This window comes from Ciconia boyciana, chromosome 12, assembly GCF_034638445.1.
Source record: "Ciconia boyciana chromosome 12, ASM3463844v1, whole genome shotgun sequence".
Taxonomy (NCBI): domain Eukaryota; kingdom Metazoa; phylum Chordata; class Aves; order Ciconiiformes; family Ciconiidae; genus Ciconia; species Ciconia boyciana.
Genome location: NC_132945.1, coordinates 3,729,314 through 3,749,697, shown reverse-complemented (window position 1 = coordinate 3,749,697; position 20,384 = coordinate 3,729,314). Strand labels below are relative to the sequence as shown.

Below are 20,384 nucleotides of genomic sequence, written 5' to 3'. Positions count from 1 at the left end.
GACAGTGAAAAAACAATACGCTGTAGTGTTGAAAGAAACTCTTGACTTAACACCTGCAAGATCAGTGAGAGGTGTTAAGTTTATGATTTCAGGATGCCTATTTCCTTTGTTCTTATTTGATTAAAACATTTCCTTCTCTGCAATTAACCAATTACAGAATTTAAAGTTATTCCAGTGAAGATACTTGTTAAAAAATTCATCACCACATTTTAAGGAAAGCTTTTTTTTTTTTTTTGAAATTGCAAAAGTAAAAAAAAAAAAAAAAATTATATTGATACAAAGTATATATACATGACTGCAATAGTAAGCGTTAGACTTCAACACAGAGAGATGTTTGGTTCAACATAAATAAAACCTAGTTTTCTTTAAAAAACTTTCAGCATAATTTCTGGAGCCCAGAGGCTTGCAGCGTGTGCTACTACTATTAATAAAACATGTTACAGTAGCTTTCAAAAGCTACAGTGAGGACAAAAGTCCCTTTTTCACTGTTGCTACAGGAAGTTACATTTCTTGTCCTGTCTATTTCTAGCCCTATTTTACATGTGAAAAAGCTGAGAGGAATCTACTTTCTAGTCTCTGCCCTGTGTGTGCATATGTTTAGGCAAAGTAGTTCAGGTTCCATTGACTAGTCTGCGTAGAGCCAACTGTGCTATGTAGTGCCATGGTGCTGCTGCATGGACCAGAGTCAAAACTGCAAAATCCCAGCAAGCAGCTGAGTAGTTATTTGATGGGTGTGAAGTCTACACTGACTTACATGGACTGCACTGTTTTTGTAGTTTAAATCTATCTCAGCAATGCCTGCATAGGCTCCAGTCACTGTGAAGACAACAGTGTTGACATACATTGACGTGAAGACATGTTAATTGACTTGCCCTAGATCCCTCTTGGAAGCACCAAGAATAGGATCTAAACTTCCTCTAGACTGAATTAGCATTTTAAACACAAGATCGATAATGCACAGGCTGTGAAAGCTGTGGTGGAGAGACCAAAAAAAGCAAAAAGCCCTCAGCCTCACGCTGATGCAGGAATGTGTGGGCATGAGGAGGTTTTTGTAACGGAAAAGACATCATATAATCTGTGACTTTTCTGACATACATACAAAGAAAAAGATATCTTGCTGTTTTTCAATTCCAGGTGCCTTCAGAGGCACTTTCTTACTCCAGCACGCAAGAGAAGTTGGTCGTACCAGAGAATGGGTGATATCTGCTGTGCATGGGTGGATACTGGCACAGAATGAATCTGTGGGGCTGGGCTCTGCATAGTGATGAACCTAATAAAACAAATTATACTGACGAACTTTCTGAGTTTTTTTAGCAAGTGAGTGCTTTCCTGAGTTTCCCAGCAAAGAATTATTTTCCTCAACAAACTGCTACAATTCCTGAGGTCAGTAGCTGCGAAGGGGTGTGAGGCTGCAGAGCACTAACCAATTCTGTCTGGTGTGTTGTCCAACTGGGACGGCGAGCTGGACACACTGCTGCTCTGATGGGAGGAAGCGTGGCTCCCAGGCCGCTGACTGTCTTCTAGAGACGGAGCTGGAGAAGGGCTGTCTTGAATCCTTTCCTTGAAACAGAAATAAAACAAGGTCTGTGCAATTTGATTAATGAACTTCACTGAAGTTCAACGAAAAAATTGAGTTGGCTAAAATAGCAGTAACAAATGGTCTTTCTGAGGTAAATAGTGAACAGGATTCACATCGAAAGAGCAGTATAGGCTTCTATAGCCAAAAAGAGTATAGCCTTCTACATGCAACGTATCTGGACACAGCTTTTCAGCCTTTGTGTCATGACATAGCATTTGCCACCTCCTCTTTTTTTTTCTTGGTAACTTTTTATTTTCTGACTTTTTCACTCATGGGAACATAAATAATGTTTTTTCATGTTGTTTTCATAAACTACTTTAATCTACAGATAGTAAAATTGACATATATGAGTGTCATTTCAAATAAACAATTCAGATTTGGACTAAACAGTCACTAAATGCAGTCAAATTTGTAAACTCACTAGAATCTGTACCTGAATAAATTACATCAATATCTTCTCAGGGTAGCGCCCAGACGTATTTTAAAAGCTGTGGCACTGGTAAGAACTTCACTTTTGCATGAAAAGCACCACTGGCTAACAAAAATAAGAATGTGCTTGAAAATTCTTACGTGTCCATTTGCACACAAAACTGATATTAACCTCTAATTTAAATATACATAGTACTTTAGGTAAGGAGAAGAAAAAGGATAAGAAATTATAAAAATTTAGCAAAACGAAATTCTGCAGTTCTGTGTATCTATACTTGCAGATTGCCTGAAGATGCCGTGGAGTTTTCATCAGTAAAAATCTTTAGGAACAGGTTAGACAAGCGTGGCATAAGTGATAAATTCATCCTGTCTTGAGGAAGGCAAGAGATTATATGACCACTTGAGATCCCTTCCAACCCAGTGATTCCACATGTGTAATTTTTCTGAATTAATTCAAAATTCCAGTACCCTTCATTCCTGTTCCCAGGACCAACAAAAAATGAGACTCTTCTAAAAGGGACAGATCATGGCCTGAGAGAATCTAGATATTCTTATCTTAAAATCCCTTCTATGTTTTAAATCCTCTAAAGTTCTTGAAAGTGTAGTTCCAATGGAGAGACACTAACAAGGAGATGCCTGAATTTACAGAATTCCAAAACCTGCATCTTTGAAGTTGCCCTCATCCCTGGCAATCAGCTGTTCCCGGTGGAAACTCAGAACTGAAATACTACTTTCTTTTTTAAAAAAGGGAGATCCTCTTGCCCCCACCTCATTAAAAATCACAATTACAGTGTAATCTGGGGAAGTTGTCTCAAAGGAACTTCGCAATTTTTCTGCCTTTCTAACCTATCCTCAAAGATTTTTCATTAGGAGTATGCAATCTGGCTATTTGGTGGCAATTTACCATGTGCTTTTGAAAATAAACTCAATAGCATCTGAACTTTTTATGCAGTTTTTGCTAGACAGTATCCTAAATCAATAATATAGCTTTAGGAAGAGAATGGTAGATTCTAATAGTTTTTCCATTATAAATAGCTAGCATAATAGCTGCTGTTCATAACCTATTGAGGCAATTCATTAATAACACTGGTAGTAAGATCGACATTTTAAGAATATTCTGTTACCCATTAAAACCATCCCTCTAAACCGCACTCATCTTCACAGATACATTTGAGAATGATGCCAAGGAAACGTGAGATTGGATCCTCCCAGTAGCAAGGGGTGGCATTTGCCTATTCCAATCACACCAGCTGAAAATGTAGCATTGAATGTGTTCTTAATAGGATAGTTATTGTACATTAAATAACAACTGAGCCTCAAAATCATGTAACAGATGTGTATCTATTACATAGCTGTTAATCCTCAACAGATCTGTTTTCACCAATTATCTGTTATTTAATGAACATACAATAACTAATAAATCTTAAAGGGAGACTTTTAATTGCAGTATTTTTGAATGCTAATTAAAAATGTTTATTAAGTTTTAACAGATATGAATCTATTATGTTGAGTCACAAGTTCTTAAAATTTTGAAAACTGAATGGTTTTAAACAAACAAATTTTCAAATTCTGGGGGAAAAAAGTCAGTCACTGATCTTAAAGACTCCTGTTTTTTCTTCTTCTCGGTCTCCAAAAGAGTGGTTTTAGAGGTTGCTGAGATGAGCGGAAGAGTAAGAGAGCGCCATGACTTACTCTGTGGATGGGTTGCTTATTAAGTTACTTTTTAAAGTCATACTCTTACCTCAAGAATTATTCTCCTAAATAAATGATGAATCATATACACGCAATCCTGAGCTTATAAATACTATGTGACTTTTATCTTTGTGTAAATAATAGCTTCCAAACAGGTAACTGCTAACAGGCTACAACTCTGACTATACTTTTATTTGCCTGGATTTCAGTTTTAACAGTCCTCTTTGGCACTATTTGCTCTCTTTTTACTATAGAGAGTACTCAATTTACAATTAAGATATCATTTTGAAATGATTACTTTTACAGAAGAGTACATAGTTTAAGTAAATTTCATTGTCTATTGCAACCATGAAAATGAATAGCCAAGGAGAGGACATGCCAACTGTTCTGCAAAAAAACCTATGAACAAATACGACTATGAATTAACACTTAGATATCACACAAACAGCCATATATGTAATCTTAAATGGGAGTTATCTGAGTAATTCAAAAGCTGATGATTTGGAAAAGCAAAGTATTCGAGCTCCTTCTGGTAACTGCATTTCCCATTGTCTCTTGCTATAAAATAATCTCTGCTTCAAGTAATTTGCCTTCAAACTCAGGGCCTTGGTTTGAAATGTTCAGGCAGAAATAAAAGTGTCAAATAATAATGTCATTCTTAATCACACAGTGAATCACTTTCTAAGAGAATTAGTTGATTATGTCATCTAACGTCTTACCAGTTACAAAAATTTACATATACAGGGAAGATACACTTTTCCCTATAAGCAACAAAGGAGCTGAAATTTTCTCTGTATCATACGTACTACAAATAAGGACAGAGTATCATCATGTAAGACTGCATATGGATCAAGAAATTGTGTTTTTTGAAATGTTTGTGTGGAAATGTAATGCTGAATTTCCCCTACTAAAATGAATAACACCATGAACTGACTCTTTTTTTTTGCAAGTAAACAGATCCATTTTTCAGTCCTGTAATCAGTATGCATCTATTTAGCTACTTAACAGCAATGTGCTCTGGTTCATTAGGTAGCTACTGTTGTGTTTCAGCCTAGTTAAAATTTCACAGCAAGTTAATCTATTTTATTACAAATGAGAACACAAGTGATAATGTCCTCACCATTTTCCAAACACAGGGTTAACAGTATTTGTAACAAATCAATGAGGGCATTTAAATAGGAAAATTGCAAATCTAAAACCTTAACATTTTTTTTACACATTGATGACTTCATTTTATTTGTCACCTATGTATTTTACAACCTTGTTACTTTTCATATATTTTATTTTTTTCCCCTCTTGAAAATAGCTCAGTTCCCACTGGCACACTGCTGTGCTGCCTGGTTCTACAGTAGATACACTCACAGTAATAGAGAAGCATTTCTAAATAAAGTCATATTTTCTCCATTTGTATTTCTTCCTATTTCATAATTTGCAAGATTCATATTCCAGGTTATAATGAAATGAATTATATATATAAAATTTACAGATTGTGAGAATTTTATGAAAAATGAAAATATTTCACAAGATCTCACCTATTTATCTAACTATAGTACCTACTTTATCTTATCTTTTCTCTTCCCTTTACAGAGCTGTAACATAAATTCTCAAAAAATACTTTTGCAGTATTTAATCCTTTTGAAGGGTAATATATTTCTGTCTCACTAAAGATCAGTGTCTTGCTTTGGCTCAGAAAATGTAGCTACAAAGCTTGACATTGTTAATTTTAGTTGTGATTTAGGTTAACGGCACTAAAGTCATCGACTCATCCAATTTCCAGATACATCCTTGATTTCACCTCAATATCTCTTTTCTATCCCCTGCGAGGTAGTATTCCACACAAATAATATGAAACACTACATAACAGTTGCATCAACGCCAGTTCTGTTTGCAATATATATGAACAGCTTACCTATTTTTGACATAATCATCTTGACCTTAATTCCTTACCTCTGATTTTTTTATAGTATTGATCTTCATTTTGTGTCAAGAGTTTAGAGAAATGATGCTGCTGGATTTTCCTTTATTTTTCTTTATTCTTAGTTCTAATCTAGCTGTAATTACTCTTCCAAATGTTAATCTATTAATGAGTTCCTAGAGGATTTAATGGCATTTCACTGCTGACAAGCAGGTTTTGGAAGTTTGTCTGAGTCCTGGATATTTTATTCAGACATTTATCTTGATATTTCATATTTAATTGAGGTGCTGCTTCTGTACTCTACAGGGCTCTGCAGTGGCAGGAGAACTGGAATCCTCCAGACCTCACTAATGAAACAGAGAGGAAGGAAAAGTGGGGGTTCTACTGTCTTTATGTCTAGACTAGAGTTTTCAACTATTGTAGGAAAGATTCAGAGCTGATGACCGTGTTGGAAACACAGCAAGTGCACAGGCTCTGGCAGAATACATTTTCCAACGCTGATTTGCACACTACTTCCCCACTGGAATGTTTATTGTGTCACACCTCGATGTGCTTGCCAAATCACACCAGTGCTTGCCAAATCACCACTTGGATTCTCAAAATGGACTACACAGTTAAAAATTCTAGAAACCACAGTCTCATTTCTCTGGAGGGGCCTGTGGAGCCAGGAGCAGTCAGCCAGTAGACTGGCTGCAGACCTTCTCACCTCCTATCCAAAACTACCACAATTTCATGCCTGTGGTATCGCTGCTCCTACCTCCCTGGCTGAATTCCACCCTCAATAAGAGAGAAGAATAAGAAAAGTTAGCACAATTTCAGTTAGCAAAGAAGTGAATTGCTAACACTTTTTTTTTTTCAGTTAATGCTAAGACACACATTTCTTTCCAATTGACCTTAGTTGATACTATTTGAATTCTAATAACAAATACATTTTTAATAATGTTCTAAAGTTTACAGTCCTTAACTAATGCATTATTGAGAAAAGCAATACATAATTGGAATGTAGGCTTTTCAAAGAAAAAGAATACTCCTGTCACAGTAAGCAGGAGCTGTGCTAAATCTGAAATGATACCGGACAGTGGCCGACAAGAAATACGATGGTTATAGAGTTACTGTTTCTGGGCAAGAGAACAGTGGTTAGGTTTATGTTTTGAATCATCTCAGTCTGGAAACGGGCGCACGCAAAGAGTATGGATGACTTGTTGGTCTTCTGAACTACTTACAGTATCTCCAATTGCTGTAAGAACTGGAGATGAACAAGGTAAACAGCTGGTCTAAAAACTAAGATAGGATCTGTATGTCTGAAAGCCAGCTGGATCCCATTCATCTTTTGTAGTGTATCGGGAAGTCATTCACTTAAAATATGTACTTTGCAATTTAAAATGCAATTTTTTTCACTGTGTACATATAGTTGTTTCAGTTGTAGTCAACTGGCAATTAGTTTCCCACCAAATTTAAGAAATCATAAAAACTCTTCTACGTTTACTGATTTTTAATACCAGATGTTCACTTGCTAATTCCATTACGTTGTGACTACTTCCTATCAATTCATTAATTGCCAGCTGCTCAGCCAAACAGAACACCACAGCTAATCAGATGGCATTGGTAAACAGCCAAACAAGAGCTTCCTTCTTCACCATTTCTTAACTTAGCAGTCACTGTGAAAACTATGGCAACCTTCACTCGGATATTAAGATTTTACCTTTACATTTTACTTTGAATCTGAAAGTATAATATTGACTAAAATTGGAAAGGATCTTGCAGTGGAAACTTTCTACTTGTAGCCCTCCTATGAATTGTTTCACCCAGTGCTGCTGGGTGAATGAAAGACAGGCACTCCCAGGACTAATGATGATAATGCTGTATCTAATCTACGTTATAGCTATATTAGTTATTAAGTACAAATGCAAATGTCTAAGCCAATACTAAAAAGATCTGAGCCAGAACTAAAAGCTAGTATGTGCCTGGCCTAACAATATTCCCTTGCAAGCTTTGCAAAAAAAGAGATGTACTTGCTTCTTACTGTGTTTTTTTCCACTTGCACGTTTAAAATAAGTATTCATTGCTTATTCTTTAACCTAGCAACTAGGTGTCTCGGTGTTAACAAGCAAGGCATTCTTGGCATTGCAGGGAGAGGGATATGCCTCCTTTCAAAGGAGGAGAGAGGAGAAGGATATTTAATGCCATTTGTAGGGACCTGAACATCTCCCAGCATAGTAGTTTCTCTGTATCAGTGATTAAAAAGCTACAAAACTGAACACTCACTTCTCCTTTGCTACAGATACAGCCACAAAAATTAGCCTTATAAGAAGCAAACTTAAACTACTTTTGTCTCACATGTCACTCCCCTAACATATTCTAGTACCCATTTCAGCAGTAAGCTGCCAGCAATGAACACATGCTATGAAATGGGGCAGAATAAATCTAACGAGAAAAATAACATAAATTTTATGGAATTTTTATTTTATAAATCTTGTAATATTGTGAGAACAATTCAGCAAGAACTGAATGCACAGAGAAATATGAAATTAAATGTTATAAATTCTGTAACGAGAAATGTTTTTATAGTGAGACGAATTGTTTCAGAGTATCCTGAGATGGCCACATTTTTCTGGCTGTCAGGTAAATATTATGAATGTGAGTTGTACAGCACACAGAAAATAGCACCTCTCAGCAATAATTACACAGCCCATCTGTATTCTCTTTAGGGAATTTAAAATCATGTCATATACATCCTTTACAAATGCTTTAACAATCCCACAAAATCAGGAGAAGAACAGAACACAAAGAAAAGGAGACTCAAAAATCTCTACTGCATGTCTAGATCACACTGTACAAATCATGCTTTGTTCTGTTTATCAATAGACCAAAATATTCAGACAGAAATTGTGTAGAGTTGATGTGAAGTACAAGATTTCAGTTTCCCTACCAAAACAAACCATTGCATTTAACCTAAAATGTCCCGTCCGTGTCCCCCCCCTTTTTCTTTTTTTTTTTTTTTTTTTTTTTGGGGGGGGGCGGGAAGTGAGTGGGTTTTGGTTTGTTTCTAAAGTACATTGGGGTGAAATTATGAAAGAAATATTTCAAATACAAAAATAAAAATGCTTTATTTTGAGGTTTTTTTGGAAACAAAGCATTTCTATTACATTTTAACTTATTTTCTTTGGGTTTTCCAGCTGCATTCAAAAAATATGCCATTTATTCCTAATTGGGTCCTGGATAAGAGCAAAAAGAATAACAGAAAAAAGAATAAGAGAAAAGTAGGAATACAGCAAGCATGAGGGAATGACGATAGAAGAAAAATGGACAGCAGGAAACCAATTTGCAGAAATACTCCTCCTCAGGAGAAGCACATCTCTCAGCAGCTCAGAAGAGGTTGTTGGAGAGCCAGAAGGAAAGGGAGAGAGAACGACAAGAAGGAGGAGAGATGGAGGAGGAAGGGTGAGATATGAGCAAGAGGGGCAAAGAAAGTGCAAAATACATAGGGTGAACAGAGCAAGGAGCAAGGAAAAACTGGGAGGAAAGGGTAAAAGAGCCTCTCAAATCTCTCTGATAAAATTTTGCCTCATTACTCTACTCTCAGTACTCCTTTGATGTGTAACACAAAGAAAGAAGCTTAAGGCCCCTGGTTTGGATTCGGTTCCCACAATTTCAAGCCCACCCTAGCCACAGCATCTCCCACCAACCTGTTCCAAAGGACATCTGTGGCCTTTCAAAAGTGGCCTTTCAGTGCATATACAGAGACGCGCATAGTTGCAGCTCCAGAAACTTGGCTCTTGCCAGCCCTTCTTATACTTTCCTAACCCCAAACCTCCCCCCCCCCGGCCTTTTGGCTGGAATTGTGTAAGCTAATAGGTTTTTCAGTCATAAAAGCCCCTTCTGGCTTAATCTGTATAAACCGAGACTTTAGGCTTGAGGACGCTACCTTAACACTCCTGATGCCTTCATTGTACATAGCTTGAAGATCTGCAGCTTGAGGCCTCGTTCCACTATGGACAGAGGGTTGCTATATGGGCATGGGCTGATTCCAAGGTTCAGATGTACTGTCAATGAACAGGAGAGCTATTGCTATTTTTGCTGTGACACCTCTTCGTGTATTTGCCATCCATGTGATGTGCTGTGAGGTCTTGACTCCTTTGGACCCAATTTAATTTAAATGATCTGTTAAGATTTAGGTGTGCTTTCAGCATTCTACTCAATTTGTGTTCTCAGCATATATCTTAACAGCTCCTTTATGATAAACTGTATAATATGCTGTGAATGCATATTAATAGTCATATTCATTATAGATCTACTGTAAAATAAAAATCTGAACGTCATGTAATTATTGCTCTCTGGACTTGAGTTGTTCTACAAACTTCAGTGAAAAATCCTTTCTCTTCTGTATAAAGGGCCTACCCAAACTTCACTTCTGAAGACCTAAAAATGTCATCACAGAGTAGATTTTTCTGAGTTTGAGGAGCAAAATTATTGGATGACAGTAAACTCCTACATTTATTCACTGCTGTTTCTAGCCTACACCATGATTCAAGTGTCCTTCAGCTAAGTTCCACCCCAGACTGGTCCTCAAGACCAGGCTGGCAAAGCATTTTACACCTAGGCCAGTAACTGGATTGCAGAGTTCATCCAGCTGAAGAATAACTCTGGAAAAAGAGAACTAACAGGAGAGTAGACGCAAGAGGGAGAAGAGAGAGGGTGGTGAATCGGTGTTGCTGTCAAATTTTGGTTTTGCCAATATGACACCCTCAATTACAGATTCTTCAGAACCATTTGAGCCAAGTTCCAAACAGAGCAAGCTCTTTCAGCTGCACAGTAAACCCCTGAAAGACTGGATTTATTACAGGGGCACTGTCAGAACCGTAGCTGTAGCACTGCTAGCGGGTGCTGCTATAATCACATCAGATCATATTATAGATGGCTAAGAAGGTTTTGCGAGCCTGGCCATTGTGCCTGCCTAATTTATAGTGTTCCTGTCAGGAAGAAATCAAGTTTCATAGTTATGACATTTCTTTCTGGAGCACTAAATGTTAACTTTGCTGATCATGCATATCTTGGTAGAACAGCTTATTTCTAAATGGCAAATGTGATATAAAAAGCATAATGACTTCATTCAAAACCTTTATAAAGCAGCTGATTCTCACACCTATAGAAAACAGGCCAAGTGGTATTTTAGTCATCAGAGTATGGAAATAGATACACACTCAATATATTCGATTCATTTCTCCCATTTTAAGTAATGTCATGATGCTAGAACTGCAGTCTATCTAAAACTGGTCATTTCTTGTACTTATTAAATGCACTTAAATAATGTCATATAATGAAAGTAATACTGCTGATAGGTAACAACAGCAGCAATGCTTTTCTTTTACATGTTTCGTTTTGTACAAGGATTTCATCTTAACTGATCGTCATTCAGAGCTAGATTATTGTACGTAAGGGAAGGAAAGGACAAAAGGAGCCTCACACTGTCTGTAATAAAATTCATCTACAGTTTCAGCACTCAGAACAAACGAGAGAAAGATGCAGCATCACTTGACAGGTGAGAGTAACACAGCAATGGATGCACACTTTGCCTCTGTCACATTAGCTACTGGTGTATCTTCCTCTACATCATGTAGAGGAAATAATTCCCACTAGAGTGCTGGTGAGACCTACTGTTGCTGTGGAGATATTGTGTATCCTCTAGTGCAGGTGTTGGGGAAAAAATAGCTGTAAATGAGTAACTAGCATCAGCAAGGGCCTGCTAAAGACCATCCTTAAACCTAACTGCTGTCAAAAACTGTAGTTTATATTACAAAGAACTAGCATTGTTTACAAATACATATTTCATCTCTGTTTTGACATACTGATAGCATTTAAAATACAATCAAAGCTTATGCAGTCCACTTGCTGCTACAAATATTCCACTGCTGTATTTAAGTTATGGTTTTCTCAAGAGGTCTCTGAACAGTTAAAGAAAAGGTTACCAAGTGGAACGCATGGAACCTCAATTGATTTCTAACAATTCACTGACCTGCATCAACTAATGGACAGTTGGACATCAGAGATATCATGTTTCCCCTGCCCAGTCAACAACTGTGCCGATACACTGATGACAAGGAGAAGGTTTTATAGATCTTAATCCTAAATAGTCTCTAACTGGGGAATGCCCCGCCTGAATTTAACCAGCCTCCCAGAATCCAAGAAAACAGAATGTTAACAAAATCAAAGTATTAAGAACAACATTTGCCCTAATTTGGAAGTGGACTCTCAGTAAAGAAGAAAAACAACCTGAGGCAATTTTGGAGATGCTCAGGGCCCCCAAGAAGGTCAGAAGAAAAACGAAGACCTCCAGAACCTCAGCAACAGAGACACATAATATTTTATGCTACTGTAATGTGACAAAAGATATTTGCTTTCTTCCTTGAAAGTATGTTGATACCAGTAAATACAAGCATGAAGAATAAACATGTGGTTATGTACTACTAGTTTCTTTCCCTGCTTGATGTAGAAACAAAATTTCCTGCAGTGGCAAGCTGTGACAACAGAAAGTATAACACAATCCTAACTAAATTATTCTCACAATTGGCCTGTAATAGTGGCAACAGTAACTTTCTCAATGATAAAATAATGATATTTTATAATTAAGATGTTTTACAATAAAGATACGAGAGATTAAGTTCAGCAAATCAGTGAAAGTTATTAGACTAAAGCAACTCAGAACTTTGGGATTCCAGAATGATGGGGATACATGAGTGTGAAGGAGCATAAATATCAAAATAAAAAGACATGTACTTTCCGGAACAGATAGCTCTGTAGACTCATATATTTTAAAACAAAGAAAAATGGACTAAAATAACTACCTTTCAAAGTTGACAAAATTTTATTCTGTCAACAAGAAACATGCGCATGCATGCAAATACACACAAAAGTTAGATTGATAAAACCTTTCATTTTTGCTCAATAAAAAGAGGACATACTGTGTTTTAGAGAATCCCATAGCACCAATCCTTCACATGCGCTGATGCTATATACTTCTACTTTGAAAATTTCTTGTCTCAACATTTTTTTTAGTGGGTGGCAGGACTTCAGCTCTCAACACAGGCACGAAATTTTCTTAACAACCTGCTTGGAAGAGACTATCAGAAGCCTTTCAAATGTATAAACATGTTTTATCCAGCCAGAAGGAAATATAGGTGTGGCTACCAGAGACTATACTCACTCATTATTTTCTCTGCTACTAACCTGTTCTAGAATTGCACTGCACCAGAGTTCCTGTTACGTTCTATAGCATTTTCTTTCAAGTATAACATTAAGTTTGATTTTAAACAACATTTTAGAATAGCTTTTGAGCTTTAACAGATGCAGCACTGCTTATTCCCCTAGCCTCTAGTGAGTGTTAGTATCTGTTTTTAATTACATTACAGATTTGTAGATAGACCAGAGCATCTTAACTTCTTGACTGTACTCGTGGGTATTTCCTCAAACTGAAGCACTATCAGGAGCAGCAGACCAGGTGTGCTATAAGCAGTATAAGCTCACTGCCTCTTAGTTATCTTCTTTAAGAAAGTCACTGTAAATGTTTTTGTTAGCCACAAAAACCTATTTTTTCTAAGTCTCATAGATGACTCTTACCTTTATAACAGAGGCCCCTGCCCTGGAAAGAGGACTGTGCATTTGGGCTGCTGCAGCCATGTTAGCTATTGTATTGAGGTGGTTCATCTGATTCATTGCCATTGCAACCGAAGCGGGAGGTAGGCTGACGGGAAGCAGAGGGTGGGGCATCATCATAAACGGCAGGTCTATCCCTGAAAGAGAGCATGGGCAGGTTATATGTGTCAGAACCTCACTTTATAACCCAACACCTTAATTTTTAGAGTCCACTGGAACATTAACTAGCCAAACTCAATATTATTAAGTGTTAAGAATTTTGATGTTACATAGGGAATAATTGTCTTTGTATTCCAGAAAAGGCTGTATGGTTTGTATCAGGGAAAGAAACATACAGCTGTAAAGTAATACAATATTAGCAAAATGAATATAGAACAGTGCATACGTTCAGCGATCTCTTTATTAAGAGCAATAAAGAAAAAAACACAAAACATGCAGATATTTGCAAGTTTTTCCAATACATCAGACGAATATTTATTAATAATTTTATCTGACAATATACTCCTACCAAGTCCTCTTACTATTATTAGTTCACATATGCAGAAATCTGAGACTAGATTTTTATATTAGGACTACTTCTTGAATACAGGAAGCTGTGGGTTGGACATTAGACACTACTGAACTACTGTACAGAAAGTCTGTGAACTGGAACATGTAATGAGAGGTTAAAATTGTTACCAGAGATTTTAATTTCCAAAGTCACTTTAAATTGTCTTCTGCTATGGATATAAAACAATTTAAGAAGGTATGAAATTCATTTGGACCAACCTGCAGATCTTGACATTGTCAAAAAGGTGTTGTTACTGCTAGCAAGAATTGGATTCTCATATTTCATTAATATCTATTTCAGCATGTGTATTACTTGTTGTATTTAGTAATGACTACAATGGAAAGCAAGACCAAGACACCAATTCACTGAAAAAATCATTTCAGGTTATTTTGCATTTAAGAATTCTTTAGAGAGACATTTAGAGAGACACTTGAAGATAACTACCTTTGGGCAACCAAAATTATTTTTTCAGAAAAAATAGGACTCATTCTGCCAGACAAAATGCCTTGTCGTTTTTATAAGTGAAATTTTAATTAGAAATTCTCATTAAAAAATTCAGGTACAAGTAGTAAATAACATAATCATATAGCTACTCATAACCATATGTTATTCACAGTAATTATTTCTAAAAGTTTTTTAACTTTTGGCTCTATCTTAACTATTTTAAATGAGAAGGCCAATCACCATTTTGGTGTATGACAGAACCCACAATAAAAAAATACCATTGACTGATATAGCTTGTTATTCCAATACAATTTGACTATAGAGATATAAAAACACCACTGTGCCCACCACGAAAGGCAGAACTGTATATATTCTGAGCTCCCACGCTCTTTAGCTTGAGCATATCATGATCAACAACTCTGATGTCTTATGATTCACTATATACTTTATATAATGATCCACACCAATATTAATTATGATAGGTAATAAGCAAAGCCCATATACATCTCCCTTCACTTTAAACCATGCTGACAATCCCCTTCAGTGCTTACATCCACAAGCCTTTGTTCCCCTGCATATCTCCCTTAACAGCCCAATAATCTTTCCTCATACTCTATAGAGTTCCAAAACTCCCAGACACCATCTGGCCACATTGAGTTGTATGTCTACTTAAAGTCCAATTGACATGCAAACTAAATGCAAACTACAAACAGAATTTAACAGCACATCACCAGTTTTAAGACACAATCCGTCAAACATTTCAGAGGACTATGAAGAAAATATATCCTACACTTGCAAATCATTGGACATAATGTCTGACATTCAATAAACCCTTTAATACCCTATAGACACTTGCCTACTACAAAATCTACTGAAAAATTTCTTTAAAGTTTTCTTTAACAGCAAAGAACACAATATCCCTGTATTGTAAAATATATACAGGTATTGAATTATGCAAGAATATAAAATGAAAGGATAAACTACAGTGAATTTGAGTCCTATGATCTGGTGATTCTTAACTACTGACACCTAACCCAAAACGCTCAGGTCCATACCTTCCCATGAACAAAGCAGACCCACATTGTAGGAGTCATTTTAATAGCTTTGATTTGTTCAAGCCTGGGGCCCTACATAGGTAGCAAGGAACTATCTGCTCCTAAAATTGTGTAAGGAGCCAGAAATGCCATTCATCCATTAAAACTAACACCAAAAATCAACTTTCAGAACTTTGAGGATGAAGAGCTTAAACAAGTAACAAGAATTCAGAAATCGTGAGATTTTCATTCTTCATCCATCATCATCTGTTAGAATTAACTTCACTCCTCACTAATTTTTAAAATGTTAATCCTGAACATCTTTCTTGGAATACCTTTCCCTTCCCTTCCTTCCCTCTAAAGGAGAAGGGGAACTGTTGGCTTCCCACCTGCTCCCTTCCTAAGGGAAAGAAAAGAGATGGGTTTGAAGGGAGCTTTAAGTTCCAAATCCAAACTTTATCTGTGTCATTTTATTCCAGTTGCTTTGGATAGATGGGTTCAATGGATGACCTTGCCCACACCTGGCAAGTACAAGGGAGAGGGATTGCTTCTGCTAGCTTTTAACCAAACTTTTGGCATTTATTCCTGGCTCTCATATTTTTATTTGGTGGTCAGCATTTTCACCTGGAAGAGAATTTTCTCATATAGCTAAAATTTTAAGCAACTTTATGGTTATTTTTCCCTTCCCGTCCAGGCCACGGAAATGTAAATTAAGGACTGACAGGCCCTAACCCAGCAGTGGGTGACTATTCAAAGAGGGCGGCTGTACCCCAGTGGGTGGCTTGGCCTTGATGCACGAGTGCAGCAGACAGTGGGAGGACTGACCCTCCTGTTGCTCATGTGTCTCCCAGCCATTTCCCCCACCTTCAGGAGGCTGGGAAGGAACGCAAGCCCAGCCTCCAAGCAGGGCTCCATGTACTTTTTTTTTTTCCGTAAGAGCACAGTACGTACTGTTGGTGAGCAGGTGATTCTGCTGGAGAGGACTGAGTGGGTGCGCACTTCCAAGGCTCGACTGCCCTGACAGCGTGGGATGACCAATGCTGTGCTGTGATCCCGTTGTAATGGGAGACTGAAGCTTGTCTTTATCCCAGGAGGATTCACTCCCACCTGCAAAACAGGGTAGAAACAAACCATAAGTGGCATATACTTTTCTTTAAAAGACATTTTGCTTGGTTTGCAGCGAGCTAATACTTTTTACCATAGCTAAGCACCTAGCACAAACACAGCACCTGAAACCTACACCTGAATTTTTTTTTAATAAATTAATAAGTATGCATCAGGCAAGAAATATAATTAGAAACTTTCAGCATCACCTACCTTCATAACACTGGTTTCTGGAAACAGGAAAAGCTAAATGTTTAAGGATAAAATCATCCAAGTAAACATCAGTCAGTATTAAGTAAATAAGGCAGAAAGGGAACATCTGAGACACTGAATCACAATCTCCTGCTATCACAGGGAACCAGGCCACCCACTCCCTGCCAGCGACTAATCGGTGTCCATCCTCGGGCTCATCGGTCTCTCACTGCTGTTAATCTTACTGCAGAATCACTCCGCTATTCACTCCCTCCAATGCTCACTAGCATTCTAGCTTAAATTCATCCCTGAACACGTTACAACAATTTATCCTGCTGTTATGTTATTTTTGAGCTTAGCTTTTCCTCCACTGCTGGGTTCGATCCTGGGGATGTCCAAAGTGAAACACTTCACTTCGCTAGGTTAAACAAGCCAGGCATTAGGCCGGGCTTGGAAATCATCAGTATTCAGGAATTTAAAGAGTCCAGATATCTATTATGCACAGTAATTACCGTCTACAACAAAAACACAGTATAGCAAACTAAGCACTCATCTTTGGCCTAGAATATCTGTTTGGTCTTCTGAAGAGAGGGTGTTCTGCAGCAATTTTACAGACTGTAGTTTTCTTCAGAATTACACTTATACACTTGAATAACAAGTTCCTTTTAAACAGCAGTTAGGTAGACCATGTTAGTGAATTCTGAAATCCATCTGGTCCACAAAACAAACCACCTTAAAAAAGTTAGATTGAACATTTCTAGAGTTAAAAGGTATTTTAAGTACACTCCCTTCTCAGGTATGCCCCACATTTTCAATTAGATTATAGATTGTTATGAAAATGTATAACTGCAGTATTGACTTTGTTTTGAATTTATGAGCAAGAATTTCAATTAGAATAAGTAAATAGATTACTGTGATGCAGCAGATAGAGGCAGCAAGCAAAAAACATTTTAATTGAATATGAAAGTAACAGAAAAATTCCATTCTTTACAACAACACTTAGCTAATAAACATGATTAATAAGGCTAAATGAAAAAGTTTGAAAGATCAATGATTGAGAAAAAAGGAAATCACTCCATCATTTTAGCACTATGTCCAAGTATGAATTACCTTCCTATAAAAGATTTGTAATTTGTAAAATGATGAGTAATACATTGACAAAGAAAGATACGCTAAATTACGCCGTGCGATATAATATAACATGGCATAGTGCAGTAATTAGAACTACTACTACAGTTTAGGCTGTCTCAGCATCTTTGTTATTTAATATACTGTATTATCAGCTCTTTCAAGTAACGTTTGACTGATACCTAGTATAGAAGTTGTTCATTCTGACTACTGTGAAACAGAGGTGGTATTATTTGGTAAAGTATTTCTCAAGTTAGATGCGTAATTTAAAAAAGATTTTCTGAGGAAATGCGTAGCATTTGATTTTACCAAATGAGTTTTATTTTTCTCCATATGCTTTTTCAGTAAATTTAACAATTACACTTCATTCTTCCTCAAAAAACACATATGACATGTACCTTAGCAAGAATTTTTTGCTTAGAAATAGATTTTGTACATGCAACTTCATGTATCAGGGTAGTGGCCACGAAAACTGTACACAAGGCAGTTTGTCAGAGATTTCTGAGTGAAAAGTAAAAACTATACTGTTCATCTGAAAGTCTCCCTCACCCCACTTGTTTCTCTCCAATACTTCCAACCCCAGGCACAGATGGTCTAAACTCTTAGTTCATTTACTCATTTCTGGAAGTTTCTCTTGTCTTTCCAAAGCCTTGTGCATCTACCCACCATAATTCTGTGGCCCTGAAGCCATAGTATCAGAGTGCCCTATCAGCTTTCTATGCCCAGCTTTACAACTGTCGCATGTTCCACAGGAAAGTACAATTATTCCTATTTTACAGATGGAGAATTGCACTGCACAGAAAAGTGACTTGCTTAAGGAAATACAGGAAACCTGCAATGGAACAGGAAACTGAATTTAAATTATGTTATACAGTCCAAATCACTGGACGAGTTTTTCTTACACATGGGGACAATAACTTTTTTCCCTGCAAATTCCACTTGTAAATCTGCTCCAGTATTCAGTGCCAGCAACACAAGAATAAATTGCAATACACTTATCTCTACAGACCATTCCTGTACTCTTATGTTCCCTATCACTTCTCCTTAGAGAAAGAAAAAAAAAAATACTGCTGAGCGTATGATGTATAATAAAAGTGCATGTTAAATGAAATGTATCCTGTAGTCTGCAGTATACCACATAGGTAACAGCTTCATCACTTAATCTGGACTGCATACACTATGTGGTAGCAAGTCTCTTAAAAAGAAAATAGTAATTAGAACTACTTCTTACCTAGAACTGTTCAACTGTGAAGTGTTTTATAAGGGCAGTATGATTATCTCCAACTTACAAGTGGGAAAGCTGAGGTGCAGAATTATGAGGCAGCTTCCTCCTTGTTACCTGGCAGACTAATGGTGAAACCGGAAGGCGAAACTAAAGGTGAAACCGGAAGTCTCACGGGTCCTACTCCTGTGCTCTATACCAGACACTTCCAGTTCTTCCTACCCACCGTCCCTTTGCACAGCTAAAAAATAATAGTTTTAAAAGAAAACTTGCATCCTTCCCTGCAGTATCTACTCCCATACAGTAAGATAAATTTACATATAAATTAATAGTAAGCCAGAACTAGATTCACATTACAAACCAAGTATGTAAAATGCAAACCTGTGGTAATATACTCAGGCCTTTTACTATCGTGCAACTTTTTTTAAAAGTATTCATTTCTGAGCATACACATTTTCTTAGTAACACAGTTGTCAGCATGTTGTATCAGCAAGTACATATCTGACATATATATCTCTCAATACATATTTTCAAATTCTTTGTTACTGTAACAATTAGAAGTGAATACATCTATATAAAGTAAATCCTCCTTAATACTTCAAATTTAGGTTTAGCCACAATTTTTCAGGAGATTTCTGTTCATTGTCATTTTTTGTCCAAATAGGTGCCATCAATAAGGCAAAGACGTAATGTTTTGATTCTAAATCCTGTCTTTGGTACGATGAGCTTACAGGTGAAACGAAAAATGAAACTTTATGATATGAATCACGCAATACACCACAAAGAAATAAATGTATGGGAGCTGAATTTTTTTTCTCTCATATTCAAAAGGTTTGGTCTTTGAAGAAATGTGTGTTAGGAAAAAATAATTTCTTTGTCCACACTAAGCTAGTGAAGGCTCTCATTCTTTTTAATATAGAAGATAAGGAGTCTAAAATTAAACAATGATCTGTACTACTGCATATAGAGAGATGGACTTCGAGTAATTTCTTTTAGGTATATATGAAACAAAAGGGGAAAAAAGATATGAAAAAAGAAAGCAAACATACAACACTATGGAAAATGAGACAACAGAAAACAGCAACGGAACTTACTTTACCTCTTGTATATGAAGGGAAACATAGCTTTTTATTTATTTTAAATGAGAAAGAATATTTCATTTTAAAATATGAGTAACTTGATTCATAAGTATCATAGGAATATTATTAGAGCACTCAGAAGTCTGTTGATTTGTCAAAATGCCAACACATCATTTATACACTTTACAAAAAGCTTTACGTTTAACACTATTACCCACTACCCATATGACCTTCTCTCCAACAGATAAAACTAAAGGACAAAAAGGTAATTTTTCCTTATCTTGTTTGCATTCTAGTCGATCTTGTCCCAGAACGGATTGTACTCAGCATTAAAAAAGGGCAAGAGAGGCAAGAACCTCCATCTTC

At 36.7% G+C, this 20,384-nt stretch overlaps 1 protein-coding gene across 3 annotated transcripts in view; it reads right to left on the bottom strand.

The window, feature by feature from the left end:
• DACH2 (dachshund family transcription factor 2) overlaps positions 1-20,384 on the bottom strand; it is a 315,536-nt gene that overhangs the window by 55,594 nt on the left and 239,558 nt on the right. For all 3 annotated transcript variants that reach the window (XM_072876845.1, XM_072876846.1, XM_072876847.1), the window contains 3 exons: positions 16,245-16,400; positions 13,230-13,402; positions 1,425-1,560 (listed from right to left, as the gene is read on the bottom strand). In XM_072876845.1, the coding sequence (XP_072732946.1) occupies positions 1,425-1,560; positions 13,230-13,402; positions 16,245-16,400 (465 nt within the window). The remainder of the gene's footprint in view (positions 1-1,424; positions 1,561-13,229; positions 13,403-16,244; positions 16,401-20,384) is intronic.